This window comes from Calcarisporiella thermophila, assembly GCF_041956535.1.
Source record: "Calcarisporiella thermophila strain CBS 279.70 unplaced genomic scaffold VTP21scaffold_16, whole genome shotgun sequence".
In the NCBI taxonomy this organism is placed as follows: domain Eukaryota; kingdom Fungi; phylum Calcarisporiellomycota; class Calcarisporiellomycetes; order Calcarisporiellales; family Calcarisporiellaceae; genus Calcarisporiella; species Calcarisporiella thermophila.
This window is the reverse complement of record NW_027192206.1, coordinates 681,155-701,252: the sequence shown is the minus strand read 5'-3', so window position 1 is coordinate 701,252 and position 20,098 is coordinate 681,155. Positions and strand designations below refer to the sequence as shown.

The 20,098-nt window shown below is 38.8% G+C and overlaps 10 protein-coding genes across 10 annotated transcripts in view; 6 read left to right on the top strand and 4 right to left on the bottom strand.

Annotated features, from left to right (window-relative positions):
• Positions 1–136: 136 nt before the first annotated feature.
• Positions 137–988, top strand: VTP21DRAFT_3215 (uncharacterized protein; the record flags this gene model as incomplete). Its single annotated transcript, XM_069393494.1, has 2 exons — positions 137–290; positions 393–988. 2 exons carry the CDS (start codon positions 137–139, stop codon positions 986–988), a joined length of 750 nt encoding a protein of 249 aa, XP_069249825.1.
• Positions 989–1,991: 1,003 nt separating this feature from the next.
• Positions 1,992–2,210, bottom strand: VTP21DRAFT_3214 (uncharacterized protein; the record flags this gene model as incomplete). The annotated part of the gene is made up of 1 exon (XM_069393493.1): positions 1,992–2,210. The coding sequence occupies one exon, from the start codon at positions 2,208–2,210 to the stop codon at positions 1,992–1,994; it is 219 nt and encodes a 72-aa protein (XP_069249824.1).
• A 1,286-nt stretch (positions 2,211–3,496) lies between these two features.
• On the top strand, positions 3,497–4,288 carry VTP21DRAFT_3213 (uncharacterized protein; the record flags this gene model as incomplete). The annotated part of the gene is made up of 2 exons (XM_069393492.1): positions 3,497–4,014; positions 4,078–4,288. 2 exons carry the CDS (start codon positions 3,497–3,499, stop codon positions 4,286–4,288), a joined length of 729 nt encoding a protein of 242 aa, XP_069249823.1.
• A 601-nt stretch (positions 4,289–4,889) lies between these two features.
• Positions 4,890–6,336, bottom strand: VTP21DRAFT_3212 (uncharacterized protein; the record flags this gene model as incomplete). Its single annotated transcript, XM_069393491.1, has 5 exons — positions 4,890–5,332; positions 5,402–5,564; positions 5,658–5,939; positions 6,007–6,161; positions 6,228–6,336. The coding sequence occupies 5 exons, from the start codon at positions 6,334–6,336 to the stop codon at positions 4,890–4,892; spliced, it is 1,152 nt and encodes a 383-aa protein (XP_069249822.1).
• Positions 6,337–7,267: 931 nt separating this feature from the next.
• On the bottom strand, positions 7,268–9,004 carry VTP21DRAFT_3211 (uncharacterized protein; the record flags this gene model as incomplete). Its single annotated transcript, XM_069393490.1, has 3 exons — positions 7,268–7,782; positions 7,893–8,746; positions 8,817–9,004. The coding sequence occupies 3 exons, from the start codon at positions 9,002–9,004 to the stop codon at positions 7,268–7,270; spliced, it is 1,557 nt and encodes a 518-aa protein (XP_069249821.1).
• A 693-nt stretch (positions 9,005–9,697) lies between these two features.
• VTP21DRAFT_3210 (uncharacterized protein) lies at positions 9,698–10,590 on the top strand (the record flags this gene model as incomplete). Its single annotated transcript, XM_069393489.1, has 4 exons — positions 9,698–9,915; positions 9,983–10,208; positions 10,288–10,320; positions 10,381–10,590. The coding sequence occupies 4 exons, from the start codon at positions 9,698–9,700 to the stop codon at positions 10,588–10,590; spliced, it is 687 nt and encodes a 228-aa protein (XP_069249820.1).
• Positions 10,591–11,843: 1,253 nt separating this feature from the next.
• Positions 11,844–14,185, top strand: VTP21DRAFT_3209 (uncharacterized protein; the record flags this gene model as incomplete). The annotated part of the gene is made up of 3 exons (XM_069393487.1): positions 11,844–12,478; positions 12,547–12,747; positions 12,808–14,185. The coding sequence occupies 3 exons, from the start codon at positions 11,844–11,846 to the stop codon at positions 14,183–14,185; spliced, it is 2,214 nt and encodes a 737-aa protein (XP_069249819.1).
• Positions 14,186–15,074: 889 nt separating this feature from the next.
• On the top strand, positions 15,075–16,649 carry VTP21DRAFT_3208 (uncharacterized protein; the record flags this gene model as incomplete). The annotated part of the gene is made up of 1 exon (XM_069393486.1): positions 15,075–16,649. One exon carries the CDS (start codon positions 15,075–15,077, stop codon positions 16,647–16,649), a length of 1,575 nt encoding a protein of 524 aa, XP_069249818.1.
• Positions 16,650–18,885: 2,236 nt separating this feature from the next.
• On the bottom strand, positions 18,886–19,311 carry VTP21DRAFT_3207 (uncharacterized protein; the record flags this gene model as incomplete). Its single annotated transcript, XM_069393485.1, has 2 exons — positions 18,886–19,113; positions 19,177–19,311. 2 exons carry the CDS (start codon positions 19,309–19,311, stop codon positions 18,886–18,888), a joined length of 363 nt encoding a protein of 120 aa, XP_069249817.1.
• A 47-nt stretch (positions 19,312–19,358) lies between these two features.
• The window catches only part of VTP21DRAFT_3206 (uncharacterized protein), a gene marked incomplete at both ends in the record, with an annotated part of 2,463 nt that continues 1,723 nt past the window's right edge, over positions 19,359–20,098 (top strand). The window contains 2 exons of the mRNA XM_069393484.1: positions 19,359–19,757; positions 20,048–20,075. Coding sequence (XP_069249816.1) covers positions 19,359–19,757; positions 20,048–20,075 — 427 coding nt within the window. The remainder of the gene's footprint in view (positions 19,758–20,047; positions 20,076–20,098) is intronic.

The window sequence follows — 20,098 nt, the reverse complement described above, 5'->3', positions numbered from 1 at the left end:
TACGCTATATGATTCAATAATGAACGCGGAACAATTGAACAAAATTATATGGCCAAACCCGGCCGCTTTTCTAGCGTCGCAAGCAGCGATCACACCAGTATCTTCGCCAATAGGATAAATACAAGAAGTGGACGCAATGTATGGCTTCAACGAAGGAATATGGAACGACGAAGATCTTGATGCCACGATTAAAATGAATGATGAGTGCACTCAGGATCCTTTGCAGGAGGTGATATGTTCTAGCGGTATACCTTCTTCTACTTCAGGGGCAACTGATCTGAAGATAACTGGTATATCTGAGGGACCTAAAGTGATGCAGGCACGATCATTCGAGAGCATGTCAGACTGGTGGACCGGAGAAGAGGACCGCTGAAATGAAATCGGCTTGGAAGAAGGCGACGAGATTGAGCCCGATACTGAAGATTGGGAAGAGGAAATTTGGACTCCAGATCAGCCAGGGAATGAAGACTGTGCGCTTAGGCCACCCCATCCACCTCATCCGCAGGTGCTGAAACTATTAGCGTGTAAAATAGACAGGTGCTTAGATCCACACCATAGGTATGTGCCCGACCCGGTATGGCTGGCCTCTGGAGGCAAAGAAAATGGACCATCACCCGTCTGCGTTCAGAGTGAACGGTGGGAGCCAATGGAGGACGGAATGCTTTTCGACCAAGTCACGGGCGAAATCATCCAAATTAGGCCTCCGCGCGCGCAGGAGTTCCCTGGGGGTCCTTGCAAACATGGTGGCGGAATGACTGCACTTCATTATTTTACGCCTATACAGCCGGGAGATGCCACGGATCTGATGATGAGCAAGGCTGCGGGTAGGTGGTTTATTATTGCCCATGACAATCTACTTTGGCAGCAAGTCGCGAGTATGGTGGCCCTTGGCATTGGCGTACCTGTGTATGAACGCCACCCACGGGAATGTTCATGCTGTGTATGTCAACGTGCATTAAATCTGAGATGCGGGATTGTCATCGATTAGTGGGTATTAGAATATTAGTCACAGGATCATTCACAAAATCTGTCTTATTGCACTCCGTACTCTCAGTTACTATCTATACTGAGGTGGCACAAATAAGCGCCAGTACATATTAACCAAGGAAAGGTTGACTTGTTACAAGACGTCTACAAGAAATATACTTTATCCCTTGTAATAATACATTTATATCGCCTAAGGTAACTACATGCTCAGTTACACCTATAATTAGCAAAAAAGTCTTGGCTTTTACCATTTGACCCCGCACCAACTTAAATCAATAATTTTTTGAGAAGCCCATTAAAGCTATGTCAAAGTATATATTAAATTGGGTTTATATTATTTTATCTCCGGTTTTAGCATCATTTTGTAATAAAACTCATCTTTCTTTCAAAAAAAGGATATTGTTCTTTTGAGGAGTATCTATATATATCTTCTCTCTCCCGCTTTAACGCCTTTTCTGTTATTTTGATAAATTTGATTATCTTGGATTATATTATGGTGGAGAAGCTAGCAGAATTAGGTTAGTGTACCCCATACCTCACCAGTTTACCCATTTTCCCTTTTTTATTGTTAGGAGGATCTTTATTAAAATGTATCATTTTTCGTTCTTAATAACGGATATAGACATTAGAAAACAAGAATGCCATGCAAGAGTTGGGGGGTGTGCAGAGAGTGTGCATATCTTTCCTATTTTTTTTTTAAGGAGAGAGGAAAACAGAATACGAGAGGAAGAAAGAAAGAAAATAAAATAACAAAGAAAATATTAGAATACGAGTTTACTTATTTTTCCATATTTCCTCTGCAATTTCAAATCCTGCCGTCTCATTCCATGCGGGTTCTGGCTGGCTGGGATTTGCTGGATTGTCCTCAAGGAAAAAAGCAGGTATTTTTGATATTTCAAGCTCTAGGGGTGCGGGAGAAGGTGAATCGATAACAGCCCCGGTACCACAGTAATGGGCCGTCACATGGAAGACCATGAACACTTGTAAGGGCATTGGATATAAATTCACATGATGATGACCGTGGCTATGTACTGAATCACGGCTCTCCATCCAGTGCTTCCATGCCCCAAAATGTGCGCAATTGGAGCACGCTGATGTCCTATTTTATTTACGCCGTCCTGTGGGCGCATGGCCTGATGATAGTGTAGGCAATTCCAGCCGCCCCCGTGTCTACACGGATAGTGTTGTGACACATTTCTGGTCCTAGGAATTGTCATCTCCATTTGTGTCTGTCATGAGCGATACGACGCTAACTTTGTGGCTCGATGGGTGAAGTTTCGGTGCGGTTACTCATTTTTCGATGGGCCGAACTCCAGGAACCTGTTGAGATATTCAATAGTTGAATCTTCTGAAACTCAAAAAAGTATAAGGACTGTAGAAGCTATTCTGATATGTTGCGGCGACATGTGATGCCCTTTTCTCTAATCGTGTAGATACTGGGATCCAAATAAAGCGATCGTTTGGATCCTCTGCCAGAAACAACCCTTCCATTAAATGGGTATTTTGCCCTGAGCAATACTCTTGTGCCAGTACAGCAGAGCAATGTTTATTTGATTGTCATACTTCATTCGGACACTCATTATTGAGCTTAGTTTGCACACTCTCGCTAGTGTTATATTCTAGAAAATCAGTTGCCCATCCGAATTGTTTTTATAATTTCAATATTCTGACTATTCTGCCTCAATACTTCGAAAGCATGGTCTAAATTTTTTAGGGGTTCTATTCTAGATTCATTATACGGCGTAAGCGGCTAACACATCGCGGAGAAAAGTTCCCGGACGCATTCTATGGCTAATTTAGCAGTGCACTAAACTATATTTTTGAATCATGCAACGATGAGTAATGTGAAATGTGAAATGAAGTAGTATTAACATGAGACTTCTTTGTTAGTCGAGAATTATTTAGTTGATCGAGTGAATTTAGCTCCCCACCATTTCATTTGGTACTTGTTACGAGAAGACATGCTGTATTAAGAGAGAAAAAAGACAGACATGAATATAAAAGAAATCGATAAAAGCTGATGTCATAACATAATAGAAGCCACAAGGCGTGCTCACATTCACCGATTCATCGAGAAATCACTGAAAGGATACCACACAAGAGTAGGAGATAATGGATCTCAAAATCCAGAGTGCATAAACAATGAGTTGCCGTAGCCTCAGTTTTGTACAGCATTTAGTTTATTTCTTAATCGAATGCAAATTAATTTTTCTCCTTTTAGCAATACTTGCATAATTAGTAATTCCTATGTACACGGATGCCAAATCGACTGCTTCAAGTAAACTGAAAGGATTACAAATGACCCTTGATTAAGTAAGCCCTCCCTAATTTGAAACCTGTCCAGTTAAATCTCCATTCAATCCCCTAAATTTGCCACCGTTAATGGATCGCAGGTTTCACATCACAGAGCTGACAAATAGATTGCACAGTATATAATATGCGGCTAAGATGAAGACACATGAGCACATCCAAACCTAAACATCGAATCAATAAGTTTAGCAAGCACACCATGGCCACTCCAAACCTGACTCTTTATACTGCGGGGACCCCCAACGGCCACAAAGCATCCATCACTCTCGAGGAGCTCGATCTGCCTTACATTGTAAAGCCAATCTCCTTTGCTGAAAAAGAGCAAAAGTCCGAGTGGTTTACAAAGATAAATCCGAATGGGCGTATCCCGGCACTTACTGATCACTCGAGAGGCAATTTCAATGTATTCGAGTCGGGTGCCATTATGGTTTATCTATGTGAGCATTATGACCCCGCCGGAAAACTTTACCCTAAAGATCCGAATGCCCGTTCGGAGGTCCTGCAATGGCTTATGTTTCAAATGGGAGGCATAGGTCCAATGCAAGGCCAAGCCACCTACTTTTATAGATATTCTCCCGAGAAAATCGAGTATGGAATTAAGAGATATCAAGACGAAACTAGGCGATTATACGAAGTGATTGAAAAACATCTTTCACAGGGGAGGCAATGGCTTGCTGGAGAACAGTTTACTTTGGCAGATATTGCAAATTACTCGTGGTTGGTATTTTATTGACTTCAGGTATATTCAATAGGCTCTAAGTAAATTCCTTTTCATTTTAGGATTCGTGCTCACCATTGGGCCGGAGTTACGATTGATGGCCTCCCTAATCTCAAGGCCTGGATCGAGCGTATTGAATCGCGTCCAGCGGTGCAGCGAGGCTTGGATGTTCCGGTTAAAGATCCAGTTAAGCAGTTAGCAAGCGATAGCGAATGGGCAAGAAAGTTTGGAGAGGCTACGAGCAACTGGATATTGAAAGGGCAAGAAAGTTGATTTATGAGGTTGTTAGCACGAGTTACTATTAGCATGACAGGTTATAATGCATACTTCTTCTATTAATTTATTTTGAAACGCTTTAATTTGATATTTTTGGAATTCATCGCTCCTATTTTTATAAATAAAAATCTATATACAAAATTAACTGAAATAAAATTTTTCCTCTGGACAACTGCTAATACAGAATTAGACTACATGGTGCCTAATAAAAAAAAACAGATGAAATATATATAGAATATAAGTTTCTTAGGTTGCTTTTGATGCAAAGTAAACGATACACTGTAGTGGTAAATTCAAAACAAAATAAAAAATCTACTCCTTATTCTGCTCCTCAGCCTTTGATTGCATCCTGGATTTGTGCCTCTTGTTCATATGGGGGTGGTAGATAGGGATTCAGCTTCATTCCCTTTGAGCTCTCACCCAAGAGGAGTACTGAGTCTCCCTAGTTACATTAATTTATTTGGCTAAGAAATCTTTTTTATTTATTTATTTTTTTCACTTAAGTTTTAGTAGAGAATTTAGAATCTATTGAATATAAATAAGAATCAAATATTTGAATTCGGTTAAGTTGATAACTATTTGATGCAAATATATGATGTTAAATTATAGAAGCTGGTGTTTTACTCAACCGAACTTTAAGATTTTCCAAAGACTTCATCTGGGCTGGGTGAGCGAGATAGTCGCCAGTAGCTATCCTCAAATTTCTTATTATAGCTGTATCGTCCATCCCGCCAATTCCAGCTCCAGCTTCAAGCTCGAAACGAAAATAACTTTCGTCTATAGAATTTGATAGTGATCGATGGCCAGATTGTCTGAGCCTAATATCCACCTCCTTACAATCGGTTGCCGTATCCAGAAGCCACGTTTTCAATTTTGATATTCCATAGATCCCAGCATTTATGGCTGAGATGGGAGCTGTTCCTGTTCCTAGAGATAATAAACAGTTGACTTTTGCCTCTGGCCAGATTTTTTCAGTTTCTGCTAAGGCGATCTCGGATGGATTGTTTGCGCCTATTCCTCCATCAAAATATTTGATTCCATCTAAATAGAAAGATCATAGGATTATAAATTATTTTTAAAAATCAGCATCCAATATCGTCACCAACGTACCTATAATGATTTCTTTGAAGAAAGTAGGTGCAGCTGAGGTTGCTCGAATGGCTTGCCACACAGCACAGTCAGGCCCTTTAGCCGGATCAAACACACTATAGTTCCGAAACAGCCTCTTGTTGGCGAGACATTGGTTTTCTCCTTGATTTGCCACTACGAACACCTGCAAATATTATAGAACCGGGCCACAAATATCACTTATATTATACCCATTTTATATGAATTTGGTAAATGATTATAAGTCGGCTGAATTTACCTTAATAGCATTGCGTACTTGTGACATTTGGATGTTTTCGTCGCCAGTATACTGTTGAATTATTCTTTTTGCGCAACTTTCCAAATTATCACCATTATGACGTACACCACCAGATGAGAAAAAGTTGATAGCTCTCTTAATGGCATAACGCTCGAACACTTCCTTGGAAAGTTCTTCGTATATAGTACGGCAGTCTTTGATAGGAACTTTTAAAATACCTAGCATAATTGCCAGTATTCCACCGGTGCTCGTGCCGCATATCAAGTCGAATAACTGATAAGGCTAAAATAATAATCAGAATTTAATTTTTTTGTATTAGTCAGGAAAACCTATGAAGCAAAAATTATACCTCTTTTCCGGTTAATTCATATAGATTTTCAAGAACCGTAATGGGAACAATACCACGAACACCGCCGCCGTCTATGCTAAGAACATTCACTCGCTCTTTTTTAGAATTTTCCAGTTGACTATTTCTCTCCTTTGCTTTGGAAGAATTGGACCCCGCTAGTACATCCCAGAACGATGATATGAAAGAAGTTATGAGTTTTATTTAAATCCGAGAACTCTTACCCATATAAACATTCTCACAATCGTGAAACTTCATTATACCAGAATTGACGAATGCACCATCCTTGGCGTGTATATTTCCATGAGTATAGGATGAGTGGGATGAACTCATCGTGTAAAATGAAATAAACAATTTCAATGTTATAGCAGGGCAGATTACTTATACCTAGAATTTAATTGCATGACCTGAAAGTCCCCATAGCAATAAAGTAGGGATTCAGTAAAAAAATAGCTAATGAAAAAGCCGTCAAAGCCACAACCTAATAAAAATTTTCAACGAGCTAATTGAACTCCGACAATTTCTAAATATATTTCCAAATAGCGCGTACCTCTGTAAATCCCTACTATTAATAACAAAGTCTAGCAGTTTAACTTTCCGTGAATAGAGGCTATATGATGCATATCCATGCGAAATGAGCCATTATAAATGAAAGCACAAAAACGTGAAATTTCACGCGTCTTTATCCGTGATTTTTCAAATACAGTATCTTATTCTTCACCGAAGTACTGAGCAAGCTGTTAAAATTTTTCCCCTAAACAACTCGTAATAAAATACTAAATAATAATTTAAAAATATATTGAGATTACACTAAAGCTGAAAGATTAGAAACCTACTATGATTGAGAAAGAGGAACAGGATCTTAAATAATAGAGTCCAAAAGAAAAGCTAAACCCTTTTCTGGTCGAAGCTACTACCATAAATGAAATATCTTAGAAGCTTCTGGTGATTAATCTGGAGATTAATTCCAGTGAATTATATTCCAATAGCAATGTTGATTATATAGGCTATATTGAAAATTATCCCTCATTCACACGATACTACTCAAGACCTATATAATTTAAATCGCTCTATGTTTTTTCTGTGCCCATTTTTTTTTATTCTCACAATTTTCAATTCTTTATTTGGTCTTTGATCCATTACCTGGCGATCTATACCAACAAATTAAATTTTACATTTCACTAGAAACAACATTTGGAATTCCATACGACCACTCCGAGTACTTTGTATCTCATAATTGAGAGATACATAATCAAATCAAATTTTAGGGTGATAATGGATCCGAGGTAATATTACTATTAGATGGTAACCCAATTTCAGCGATAATGAAGGCCCAAGCAGCCATGGCTTTGGCAGAATTGGCCATATCGGTGGCGTTCATCATAGATGGGTCATCGGCCCATGTATGATGCCAATAAAAGTATCCTCTATTACCAGCAGGATTAGGTTCGATATCGCGATATAGTCCATCATAACTTTGCCATGATGCACACATGACGCCTCTTTTGCAAAGAGGTTCGATATCATACTCAGGTTCGCCTTGTCCTACCTCAAAACCATCATATCCCCTTCCATAGACTTGTCCATACTCTTTGAGCTTGTTCAAGACTTGAGTCTGGTTCGGATTTGCAAAAAAGAGGCCAAAAGGCCGGAATATACCGGTATCAGTTTCGATAGCAAATATATGCTTTTGAAGAGTGTTGTCTTTAATTCGAGCAGCAGTGTATGCATAAGCTGCAGCGAGGCCTAGCTCTTCAACACACCACAAAACGGCTCGTACTAATATATATTTAATAAGAACAAACTGTTAATATAATAGATAGGGGTCCAACTCTGCACTGTTAAAAGAAACGGGCAACTCTTTAAACAGTGCAATTAATTTACAGTACCTGTTCTTTTAGGAGGCTGCTTCAATAGACTGATTAGTCTAACTGCCTCCCACGCTGTAATGGCACCTCCAGCATTATCCATTGCGCCAGTACCAACATCCCAAGAATCGATATGTCCGCCTACGACGACGACTTCATCTGGCAACTCTCGTCCTCTCCATTCTATCAAAACATTACGGCTCTTTGTGGGCTCGCGAGTGTTCATCAATTTAAGGCGAACTCGAGGTTCTACAAATTCATTTGCGTATATGGAGGTGTTATTTGCACGATTTACATAACGCTTGTAAATACGATGAAGAAACTCTGCAGTTTCAACAGTAATTGCCGCAGCAGGTATATTCGCATGACGAGTAGCTCCTGTGTGCAAAGTCGAGAGAGAAAAAGGGGTTATACTTCGTATCAGCATCGCGATACCTCCTCTGGCCTCAACTGCAGGTCGACCCCATGTTCTGAAGTATACTGTGTCTTTATAAGTTGAGAATGGTACATTCCAGAGAACAATCTTCCCTTTAACATCCACTGCATTAAACTCTTCCAATGATCCAACAACGACCAACGCTCCTTCCACACCTTCTTTGTCCGTGCTTGATGAGTTCCCGAGCCCGATTACAGGAAGAGAAATTGGTGTATCCCCACCGCCATAATTAATATTGCGCGTTGTAGGGGCAAGAAGCTGCAAGGCTTCTTCTCCACGTTTCCAGTAGAACACATCAACGGGCTCAGTACGCACCGTGAGTCCATCAATCTTTGATGCAATAGTAATTATCCAATCAATGGATTTTTCCAGTGATGGTGAGCCGATAATTCTACTGCCATATAGATCAGTCATTTCTGCGAGTCGATCCCAGGAGTAGCTGTTATCGAAAATGATTAAAAATTAATGATAAAAGATGATTAAATGACGCAAAAAATGTCTTCAATTACATTGAGTTATTATCAATACTGAGTATATCGTCCACCGATTGCTTAGTTAAGATATCTGGTTCTTCAACATAAATGCGATCGTGAGTTGAAATTGGGATTTGTTTTGCCAAACCCCTTTTTGAAATTGTGTCTGCTAGCACCAGGAAAACCCAGAGGCGCAAGGCAATTAGATATATACTCCAGTACATTTTGGAATTGAATTTGAGACATAAGTTGGAATTGAATAGAAAGGATAACATAGAGAAAAGGATGGCAGCAACACTTTGCTCTATCGATAGAGGTCGTTGTAGATAAGATAGAGCAAATATTACCTTGACTTTACGGGGGATAGCGGTCGATTCAAAGCTGCAAAGTGCAATAATTGAGAGTTAATATGTGCATTCTTGGTGATTTTTATTCTAAAATGGTCCAATTTCTAGAGTTCGGTATCACGCTATTCCTGCATTAAAGCAGGAAATTCGATTAGTGAGAGATATACGCATTTCTCCAACATCTACTAGGAATTTGTTTATAGCTGTAGTAGCATGCAACATTTTTATAATGCCTCCTTTCAATTGAAAATGTTAGTGGGTTTATTTTGGGTATGGGTAGAAGAGTGAAGATAAAAATGAAGTTAAATGGAGCGAGTAGAAATAAGGAATTGTCTTATATTCAATATGTTTATTTAATTATAAATTCTGTTGTGCGACCTGAAGCAGTAACCCTCTATACAAATGAACGAGCCACAAGCGGCCACACAATCATTAGTATTTCTAAATTATTATTCAAAAAGCCAAGCGTCAAGCCTACACTTTGTGCGCAGCAACCTTGGCAATTCCTCAGAATTTTGATTCAAATACGTGGTCATATAATAATCGAGAACCATATAAACAAATTACGAAATGGAGAATAGTCAACGATCGAACTTTCATAACACCACATCTACTAACGGTCATTTCAAGCATAATCTGTCGCTACCTCCCAAAGAAATTCTGATGCAAGTACGCAAATCTCCTAGTAACTCAATGGCACTCTCAAATTATGTTTATGTGGCACCAAGCGATTTTGATCGCAGGGTTCAATATATAGTAGTGGATGAACAGTATATTTTCACAATTTGGTAAATGTCAATAGGTTCAACAACTTTATTGTAAATAATTTAGAAATTTCTTTATTTCTTGAAAAAGCCCGAATGAGCAAATACAGCCTGGAACTTTGGCGTTTTCCAACCCACATAGGAAATGGGCAGGCGTCTCACTTATGCAGGAAATATCGGTGCAAACATACGATCCTCTCTCTGAAAACGATGCTATTTATATTGGTAATATGGAATTAGAAGTGGGTTTTCTGGCTAGAAACTCCACGACTATGGATCCATTTGATACGAAGGAATTAGCTCAGGCATTCTGCTCGGTATAATCTGATACGCTATTTCTCATGTAAATTTATATGGATTTCAATCTTCAACCTTTCATCTCTTATTATTTATTAGAAGTTTTATGATCAAATTTTTTCCATCGGACAAGTGAGATATTTTAATGAGCGTAGGGCTAGGTGTTTAATTCTAATACCTATGTCTTATTAGTCTCTTGCCTTTGAATTCAAAGGCATCAACTTAGCCATTTCTGTGATAAGGCTCTCATTATTCAACGCACTTGACCATGAATCAACCGAAAATCAAGCACCTAAGACTACCAGACCCAAATCGCATGGTATTATAACACAAAAAACCGCTATAAAATTTGTCAGAGCTCCAAGTTCAAATATACGCCTGACTGGGCCCTTTGAAATGTAGGATAAGTAACTATTTTGTTACTTACATAATGTTCAGCCATTTCCTGTACATATATATCCAATATTTAATTATGAAATTCTAAGGTGAACTTAAATGAGCCATAATTGTTCAAGAAATTATGATATGATATCCATTATTCTAACACTTTCAATTTCATTCATGTATACGGTGCTGCTTCACGGTAGCATAAAGTATTAATTTGATTGTAACTTTAGCCTTGCGAGGAGAAACAATAAATTAAAAAAATGACTTCTCTCGAAATCAGTGAATGTTGTATTCAACAAATTGCATTAGCACCTAGGGAAATCATCACAGACAATATGCATCATATTATGAGTTAATGATAATCTTTCCTTACTCATTTTTGTATAATTGACGTGAAAAAATTAATATTATCCCTACTTACACAATGACTTGTATAATAAAACGGAAAATCTTGCGAGTGATGCGATAAATTCAATACAGAGTTTATTATTGTGAGATTTTAAATGAAAGTAAAAATAGTTAGTAAACTAAGCTAGGAACGCACTTAACCATTTGATTGATACTTGCAGCTCAATTGCACTTCAACAAGTCGCAAAATCCAAAACTTATATCGTTGTCGAGAGAATTTTTTGAATGCACTTTTGGGCAGGTATTTATTTATTTTCTTCCTCCTAGATTTCCTTTTCACGTGGGTATGTGTTTGAAGCCTAATTCACAAAACTATATGTTCAATTTGATTAAGAAATAGAGATTTTAACCTTTAATATTCAAATATTGATCCATTTAATTAGTAATAGTATTTAAATATTAATAATAAATCTCATTTTTCAGTCACAAAATCTCGGCAAAACCTGGGTTATGGAGCTTATAGAGGGCAGTTCAATTGTATCAAGGTCAATATCCCCGTTTCATTATCTCAACATTTATCCTAATCCTTTGGCTCTTTTAAAGCGAGAAATTCATTGCTTTATTTTGAAGTGATTGCACTGTCCATTTTTTTTATCGTTCATCATCATGTAGTACGGCTTAGACATTAAATGAACGCAAATCCCACCATAACTAAAGATCGTGCTAAGGGTACAAAAAAACGAGGGCGCCTTGCGGTGGCGTGCGATTCATGTCGAAGAAAGAAAATAAAATGCGATGGCGGAAGACCACAATGCAGCAGTTGTCTATACTCTTGAATTGATTGTGTGTATAACCAGACCAACAAAAAACGCGGCTCACGTAATGATTCTATTGATAAGCTCGTGAAGCGCTTGGAACGAATGGAAAATCTGTTGAAAAAGTACCAGACTTCTAACAAGCAGTTGATCGCTGTTAATGAGTATACCCGCCAAAATCAATTGCCAGAGGTCGCAATTGAGCCGAACTTCTCGACAAGACCTGAAAACTTCTTAACAGAAGATATGTTGATTCCGCAATCATCGATCGAATACAACACCAACAGGGTGAATATTCAAACGAACCAGAGTACTGGAAATTACAATTCAGAAGCTTGCCATAATAACAATACATTTGGGAGCGAATACGATTCAATAAGCTTTGACATTATATCAGATAGTATCGAAGCGAATCACTTGTTGTTTGAGAGTACATTATCCTCACTAGAAATGAGTACTGAAGAACTATCAACAGAGATAAATGACACGCCCTTAGCTATTAAAGAAGCAGCCCATTCCGAGAATAGCCTCTTGTTAGCACAATCAAAACTCTCTATTCCCCGCTCGCCCCTAAATATGGAACAGCTACCGCAGGATTTGGTCGAGGAGTTAGTAACGCACTTTTTCAAATATATGTGGCCTACCTTGCCTATACTTCATCGACCAACCTTCATGGAAGAGTTGAGAACGAATCGAATTCCACCTATGTTGCTCTTTAGCGTCTTGGCAATATCTGCACGGTAAATAGCCCCTTTATGATTTGACTTTTTTATTTTTTAGTGTTATCTCATTCTTGTGAATTAACTAGTTTTTCAAAGCGACCTGAACTACAATCGCATTCTCAGTATCTGGCGGGAGAACTCTTTGCTTTGCGTGCACGAGACTTGATTTCACGAGCCTGGGATCGACCGACATTATCTGCTGTGCAGGCTATGTTGATCATTGTAGTCGATGATCTTGGATGTGCTAAAGGTTTCCGATCCTGGTTGTGGCTAGGAATGGCAATAAGGTAAATATTCGGTTTGTAAAAATCTGCCAATTATAAATTTTAATATAATTAAATTAATAGAATGGTGCAAGAGCTTGGTATGAATCGCGAGCAATGGCATGTAGATGAGCCTATCTCCTACAAATCCAATTGGATTGAAAAGGAAACACGCCGGAGGTGTTTTTGGGCATGTTTCTTAATGGATCGGATTTGTTCCGCTGCTACAGGACGTATACAGACTATCGATGATCGAGACTGTAATGTGCAACTTCCAACAGATGACAAGAATTACGAACTGGAACAACCAACTCTTACCGAAAATTTATACATAAATAAGCAAGGCATTTCCCCGCCACAATTAGGCACAGCAGATATGAATTCTTTGGCGCAACTTGTTCGAATTTTTGCACTTCTTGGTCGGGTGATGAAATTTGTTAGGCGCGATCTTCCCGTCAATTCGCACACTCATCTCATCGAATTGACAAAACTGCATACATTAATTTCGTCATGGCAACGATCTCTACCAGAGCATCTTCAACTCAATGAACAGAGTTACAAAATAGAATTGGAGAGGAAAAATGAGCGTTTTGTGCTGATGCATTCACTTTATTGTATGATAATCATTTTACTATATCGAAGGTATTCACGCATTACCGGGGAAGAAAAACTTTCACTTAGTTCGCTGGCAAACGCTTCAACTGAAAATTGCATTCGCGCTGCTAATACGATCATGGATTTACTGTGGGGACTGAGCATAGAACAATTATATGGAATTACCAATTATGCCGCCAGCTGTGTGTATGTGGCAGGCACTGTCTATATACAGCTTGTGGATAACTCTGATCCTAAAGTGTCAGCAAAATGTCGAGAATCGTTAGCCCGCGCGTATATATTATTGGAGCGTATGAAACAATATTGGGGAATGGCAGGTCCTACTCTTTCAATACTACAGAGTATACAGGAGGAATCGACTAAGTTAGTGGAGAGATACCAAATAGATATCAGCCTGTTGACAACAGGAGAAATATCACATCGGGAAGCCGATATAACTCAACAAAATAGGATGACACTTTTCCCAATGCCTGGGGAGTCAGGACCTTGTCATACTTATTGTTCCGGCATGGAGATGAACAAATCAGCGAACACAACACCAACCTCTGCTTCCATATCACTACAGTTGGAGAAAAAAAACGATGTGTACTCCTTAATCCCACAGACGGATATATATTTCGTTGAAAAATCAAAATCCATAGATCCGATACCGGACACACTCACTGGTATGAATATTCAGTCCTTATTATATAACCTCTTGTCTGAGGATACGTTATATCAATCTCCTCGCTCCGCTTCACCCACATCGCATAGCCCTCTCACGATGTTACAAGATGTCAATGCTTTCACTACTGGCTCAAATAGCATGATGTTTGATGACCAACATTTGGTTGGGCACTTGAATTGACAGGGAGTCTTTTTTTTAGCCATCCTTCCTGAAGTATGCACTTGATTGTAAATTTTGTCAAATATAAACACAGAAGAGTTTTTATTGTATATTTTTTCAGCAAGAAAAATTAAGGCAGAGTTTATAGGCATTAAATACCTCGTTTACATTTGATTATGTATGAGAGTTTGATTTACCGTATATCGCGATCGGTGCAAATTGTACTCTCTTGAGATTACTAATTTTTATTTGTGGACTGGCAGACTGAAAGAGAACCAAACAAACACTCTTGAGTCATAACTTGGCATAAATTAATAATTAATATAGTATATGATTTTATATGTGATTTAATGAAAATGATAAAAAATGCTGGACCGTGTTCTTTGAACTGATACAATGGAATAGAACCAAGAAAACTTTCTTTTATATCTTGGCATATCGATTTATATGATGTCAAGCAGAGTTCTAGGAAATATTCTATTGCACTTGGCTGCGCTGTGTAACCGTAACCACTGACGAGGCTGTGGTTTCCTTATTAAGAAATCAATTTCTTAAAATCGATGTTTCAATCGGACGGTTGAAATACTCACACTCCATTTAAAAACAGTTACTCCTTTTACACACATTCCTTTCGATTTTTATCAGTGCAACGTTATACATTTAGTAAACTTTCTACAAGTATTAAGCATTTGCCACAGTAAATCGTGTGAAAAACGATTTAATCTAAGTTGATATAGGCCCTCTCTATTGCAAAATGTTTAAACATCTTGCATTTATCTCTATATACTTTTTCACATCTCACCTCTTTTCCCACGCATCACTTCAATGTCGCTGTTTGCCTAACAGCGATTGCTGGCCAAGTCCCAATGAATGGAATAGCTTCAATGTGTCCGTTGGTGGTCGATTGCTAATGCCGAAACCCCCTGGATTTCCTTGCCACGAGCCACACTACGATGAGGGGGCATGCCAACTAGCTAAGCTAAATCGCAACAACTCTTTTTGGCGTAGTGACCATGTAGGAGCCATGCAGAAATCTTCCTTGGAAATGGATGGTGATCGAGGATGTGCTCTCGACACAGATAAAAATACACCCTGCTTGCAAGGTTCTGTTCCTGTATATGCAGTGAATGTCAGCAATGTCGAGGACATCAAGAAAACGGTTGTATTTGCAGCAGAAAAGCGTCTTCGTTTAGTAGTAAAGTCCTCAGGACATGGCCGTAGCACGGCTTCAGGTGCACTTAGCATCTGGACCCATTATTTCAGAAATATCACCTTCCACGACCAGTTCACCCCTGAAAACTGCAAGAACTTCGAACCACACTCAGCTATCACGGTGGAAGCCGGCGTTCAATTTGGTGATGTGTATCGGGCAGCCGGGGAGCGCGGTTTGGTCGTGGTGGGTGGTTCATCGCAGACTGTGGGTGCAGCTGGTGCTTATGTTCAAGGCGGAGGTCATAGCGCGATATCTCCTCTCCATGGATTGGGCTCAGATAACGTATTGGAGTATAAAGTCGTCACAGCGGACGGAAAATTGCGCACTGCAAACTCGTGCCAGAATAAAGACTTATTTTGGGCATTGCGTGGTGGAGGTGGCGGCACTTTTGGTGTTGTGGTGTCAGCGACTCTAAAAACTTACAAGGAACCCAATGGTGTAATAGCTGCATTCTACGGCATTCAAACGAATGATACGGCCAGCACTAGGGATCTGACGCGGGAATTAATGAGACTACAACCTTCAATGTCGGATGCTGGATGGGCAGGCTATTTTTATATTATGGAAAAAATGACCGCTATTGCTTATCTTAATCCGATAGCCAACATGTCTCAAGCTAACTCATCCTTCTCGCCATTAGTATCGTTTGCAAATAATCACCAAGGACTTTCTGTCCTCTTTGGAAATATGTTTGCATTTCCCAACTACACCAGCTGGTATTTTACTACCAAATGTATGAACAATACCTTGTGCACAGATCCCGTGGGTGGCAACGCAGCTTCTGGATCAAGGCTGATCCCAAGGAGTAATTTCGAAACTGATGATTCACTCGATCAATTATCGGATACCCTCATAAAAGTACTGACGGCGCCGCTTACTGACAAGTTGATTATTGGCCATTTAGTTGCCGGAGGAGCCGTTGCAAGGAATAATAACAATGAAACTTCAGTTAATCCTGCATGGCGAAAGGCACTATTGCATGTTATCATGGTGAGTAGCTGGGAAGATAATGCTACGATGGAAGAAATTGGTCGCCGGAACGAAGCAACAACACGTGCAACGCAGTTACTCAAGGATATTACACCTGATTCCGGCTGTTATATTAATGAATCCGATCCTAATGATCCAGAATGGCAAAAATCCTACTTTGGTGCAAACTATCCGCGGCTCAAGGCAATTAAAAATTCAGTTGATCCTCAAGGGCTGTTTACGTGCTGGCATTGTGTAGGTAGTGAGGATTGGACCGATGATCTTAACTGCTCGCGCACTTAGCTTGTGAAATTTCGATAAATAATTTTATTCGAACTTTATATTTTTGAATATCTTGTTTATTAATGTTGACCTAAGAAAGGATACCTTTTATTTCACGAAATGAACTGTATCCTTTCTGAGGCACAAAAATTATTCGATCCTCACTTTTGGCTGTAGATTGCGGTCAAACGAGAAAAGTATTCATTCATATAATGACTGACTCAAAAAAGCAAAGCCTCAAAAAGATGGATGGGATGATACCAAATTAGTATATTATGGTAACGCAGATTAAAATTGGGTGAGTTACTTAGGCTGATTTTTAATAATAATAGTTTCTTTTACCATGTTTATTGGGGAGAAGATTTTATGATAGAATTTATGTGATGGTTGGGTTACTTAGGTTACTTTCTAACCTAAGAGATCCAACTTTTCACCCATCTCTGGTTCCTAATTATTATAACAGTGGCATAGAGTATCGTTAACATCGAATGGGTTGGGGTAAGTTTAGGCGTCAAAGCCATGGCTTAGATTTGTAAGACTCGGGTGGTTCATCCCTCTACGTAGTAGCATTATCGTAATAATCTTTAGTTGGGTACAACAGTCATTCTAATTACAAAAGGCGATTAAGTATTAAATCTAACCATAAAAACACATATACAATATACTTTACACTCATCCTAGCTCCTTAATTTATGTAGTATTATTGTCCCCGATCTCAATTATAATTTCAATAGAAATCACGCATAATATTATTTCAACGACTCTTGAGAATTTGTTTTACTTAAATCAAAGTAAGAAGTGACGAGAGATAAACCAAAGGCACAAACTATATAATGGAGGCGAAACACAAATAAGCACAAATAAGCACAAATACATGGTTGAGTAAGTGCATGAACATTAGGTAATTAAAAGTAAAAAAGCATATGAAAGATCGATGAATATTTGATAGAAAAGTACTGCCGTTTGGACTTCATTGAGTTATAGTGACATTGTGGACGTACAGTAAATCCTCAGCCCTCCTAAGATCAGAGCGGACATTCTACTTACCAGTTTACCACCATTCCCTGTCGTGATGCAAGCTCTAATTTTGGGAGCCTTTTTATGCAATCTGAAACCCTCTTCCGTAAAACCACTGTCAAATCGGATAAAGCCAATACTGTGATACCGTAGGCCTTTTACTTCGTTAGAGAACAAGTTCCCCAGGGCACATTTGTGCTGTATTCATTTATCCATCGATTTTTGGAAAGAGTATACCAAATGCACATAGAAAGATTTCCAAAACCGAGTCTGCATCTCTATCGCATTTAGTGGTGATCTTGTGACTGCCATACCCGGTTTGATAGTAGAACATATAAAGCATGATTCCATATAAGAGTGAAATTGTATGTATAAACTGATCCTGCCTATCACCTTTCCTGATAACAATAATGATTACGAGATCGGTTCAAATCGGCGAGTACACTTATTGAGGACCGCGTGATATAGATCAGTACTCTTGGTTCCAATCGTAACTTTCACGAGAATCAGATAGCCGATCAAAGAACATATCACTTCACCAAATCTCATTAATTTAAGCAGTAACGTGAAATATCTAATTGTTAATTGTCTAATTGTTTGCATCCGCTATTATTCACAACCCAGGAGTTTGTCAAAGATTTGTGACCTTCATCTACTGATAGAGGATTATTTGACTGGGAATGAATGCTAATCTAACTAGGTAATTACAATGAATTTTTCCTATTCGAAAGCTTGAGCAATTGAATGCAGAACTCACAATAGAAGAAGTCCCGATATCTAGAATAGTAATATTCTATTTTTAAAACCAAACTGGGGGTAATATATTCCGCTACGCTGTTCAAAATATAAAATATCCTAACTCCATCTGGATTTCCTTAATCAGGTAGTAATGTGTGTGGGTTTTATTTTTAATATCCATATTCCCATTCAGCTTAACCGTCCTCTTCGAATCAAACAGTACGGATCAGTAATATTTCTGCTGGGATTTAAAGAGCAGCAATTTTCTCATGCTCCAGTGGGTTGAAATAAAAGTAGAGTTGAATCTACAATGGATCCACAAAAAGATGTGCTGGGATAATATACTTTGAATGAGAAAATCAAACAGCAAATACGCGAAATCAAAAGTGAGTAACCAAAGGAACTGGCGACACATGATTAGCTTGATTATTAAATAATTAAGCTAAAATGAAAAATCAGTTATCATGATTAGAAAGTTTTTCTAATCATGATAACCGATTTTTCATACAATCGAACGTGTACAACCCTTAAAACAGCAATAGGTTGACTGTAAATACGATAAACCAATAATAAAGGCTTCAAATGAATCTTTGACCAAAAGGGACACTAGTGTTATGGATGTTGTTATATAGGCTATTTTTACTTGTAATATTCCTTCGATTTTTCCAGTTTTGTTCCCGCTATTTTTTTTTCTGTAGCCTACCCAACCGAAATATTCTAGTTCATCTAACTTGAAATAGCTACATTAGTCGAACATTCTACGTAGGCTATTACTCTATTCTAGATCACAAACCCTCTTTGCTACGATTCTATCCACCGCATCGAAGTGCTCGAAAATATGCCACTTTAACAAAGTTTTCTGTAAAAATTGCTCGCTACTAAAGAAATTTTCACCCTTTCTCCAGACATTATTTTGCACAGACGTCATCTAGATCGGTTTATTGTATACTTACTCGTAGGCTATATGATCCAATAATGAACGCAGAGCAATTGAACCATTATATATGGCCTAACCCAGCCGCTTTCCTAGTGTCGCAAGCAGCGATCACACCAGTCTCTTCGCCAGTGGCACAATTACAGAAGGTGGATGCTTTGAATGGCTTCAACGAAGGAATATGGAACGACGAAGATCATGATGCCACGATGAAATTGAATGATGAGTGCACTCAGGATCCTTTGCAGGAGGTGATATATTCTAGCGGTACACCTTCTAATTCAGGGGCAACTGATCCGGAGGTAGCAGATATAACTGAAGGATCTGAAGTGATGCAGGCACGATCATTCGAGAGCATGTCAGACTGGTGGACTGGAGAAGAGGACAGCTGGAATGAAAAAGCTTTGAAGAAGGTGACGAGATTGTGCCCGGCACTGAAGGTTGGGAAGAGGAAATTTTGACTCCGGATCAGCCAGGGAATGAAGACTGTGCGCTGAGGCCACCCCGTCCACCTCATCCGCAGGTGTTGAAACTATTAGAGTGTAAAATAGACAGGTGCTTAGATCCACAACATAGGTATGTGCCCGACTTTTTGATTTTAATTTTGAATTCCTTTGGTGTGTGTTATTTGTGTTATCCCTTATGACTGTTTTTCTTTCCTTTTTATCAATATACTCTTATTAAAATCCAACAGATTAAGAGTCTCATTAACTATATTGCGCTCACGTAGCATGGCGCGCATACGCAGCGCCTATGCCGTATAGTTCGCTCCACCCGGCAT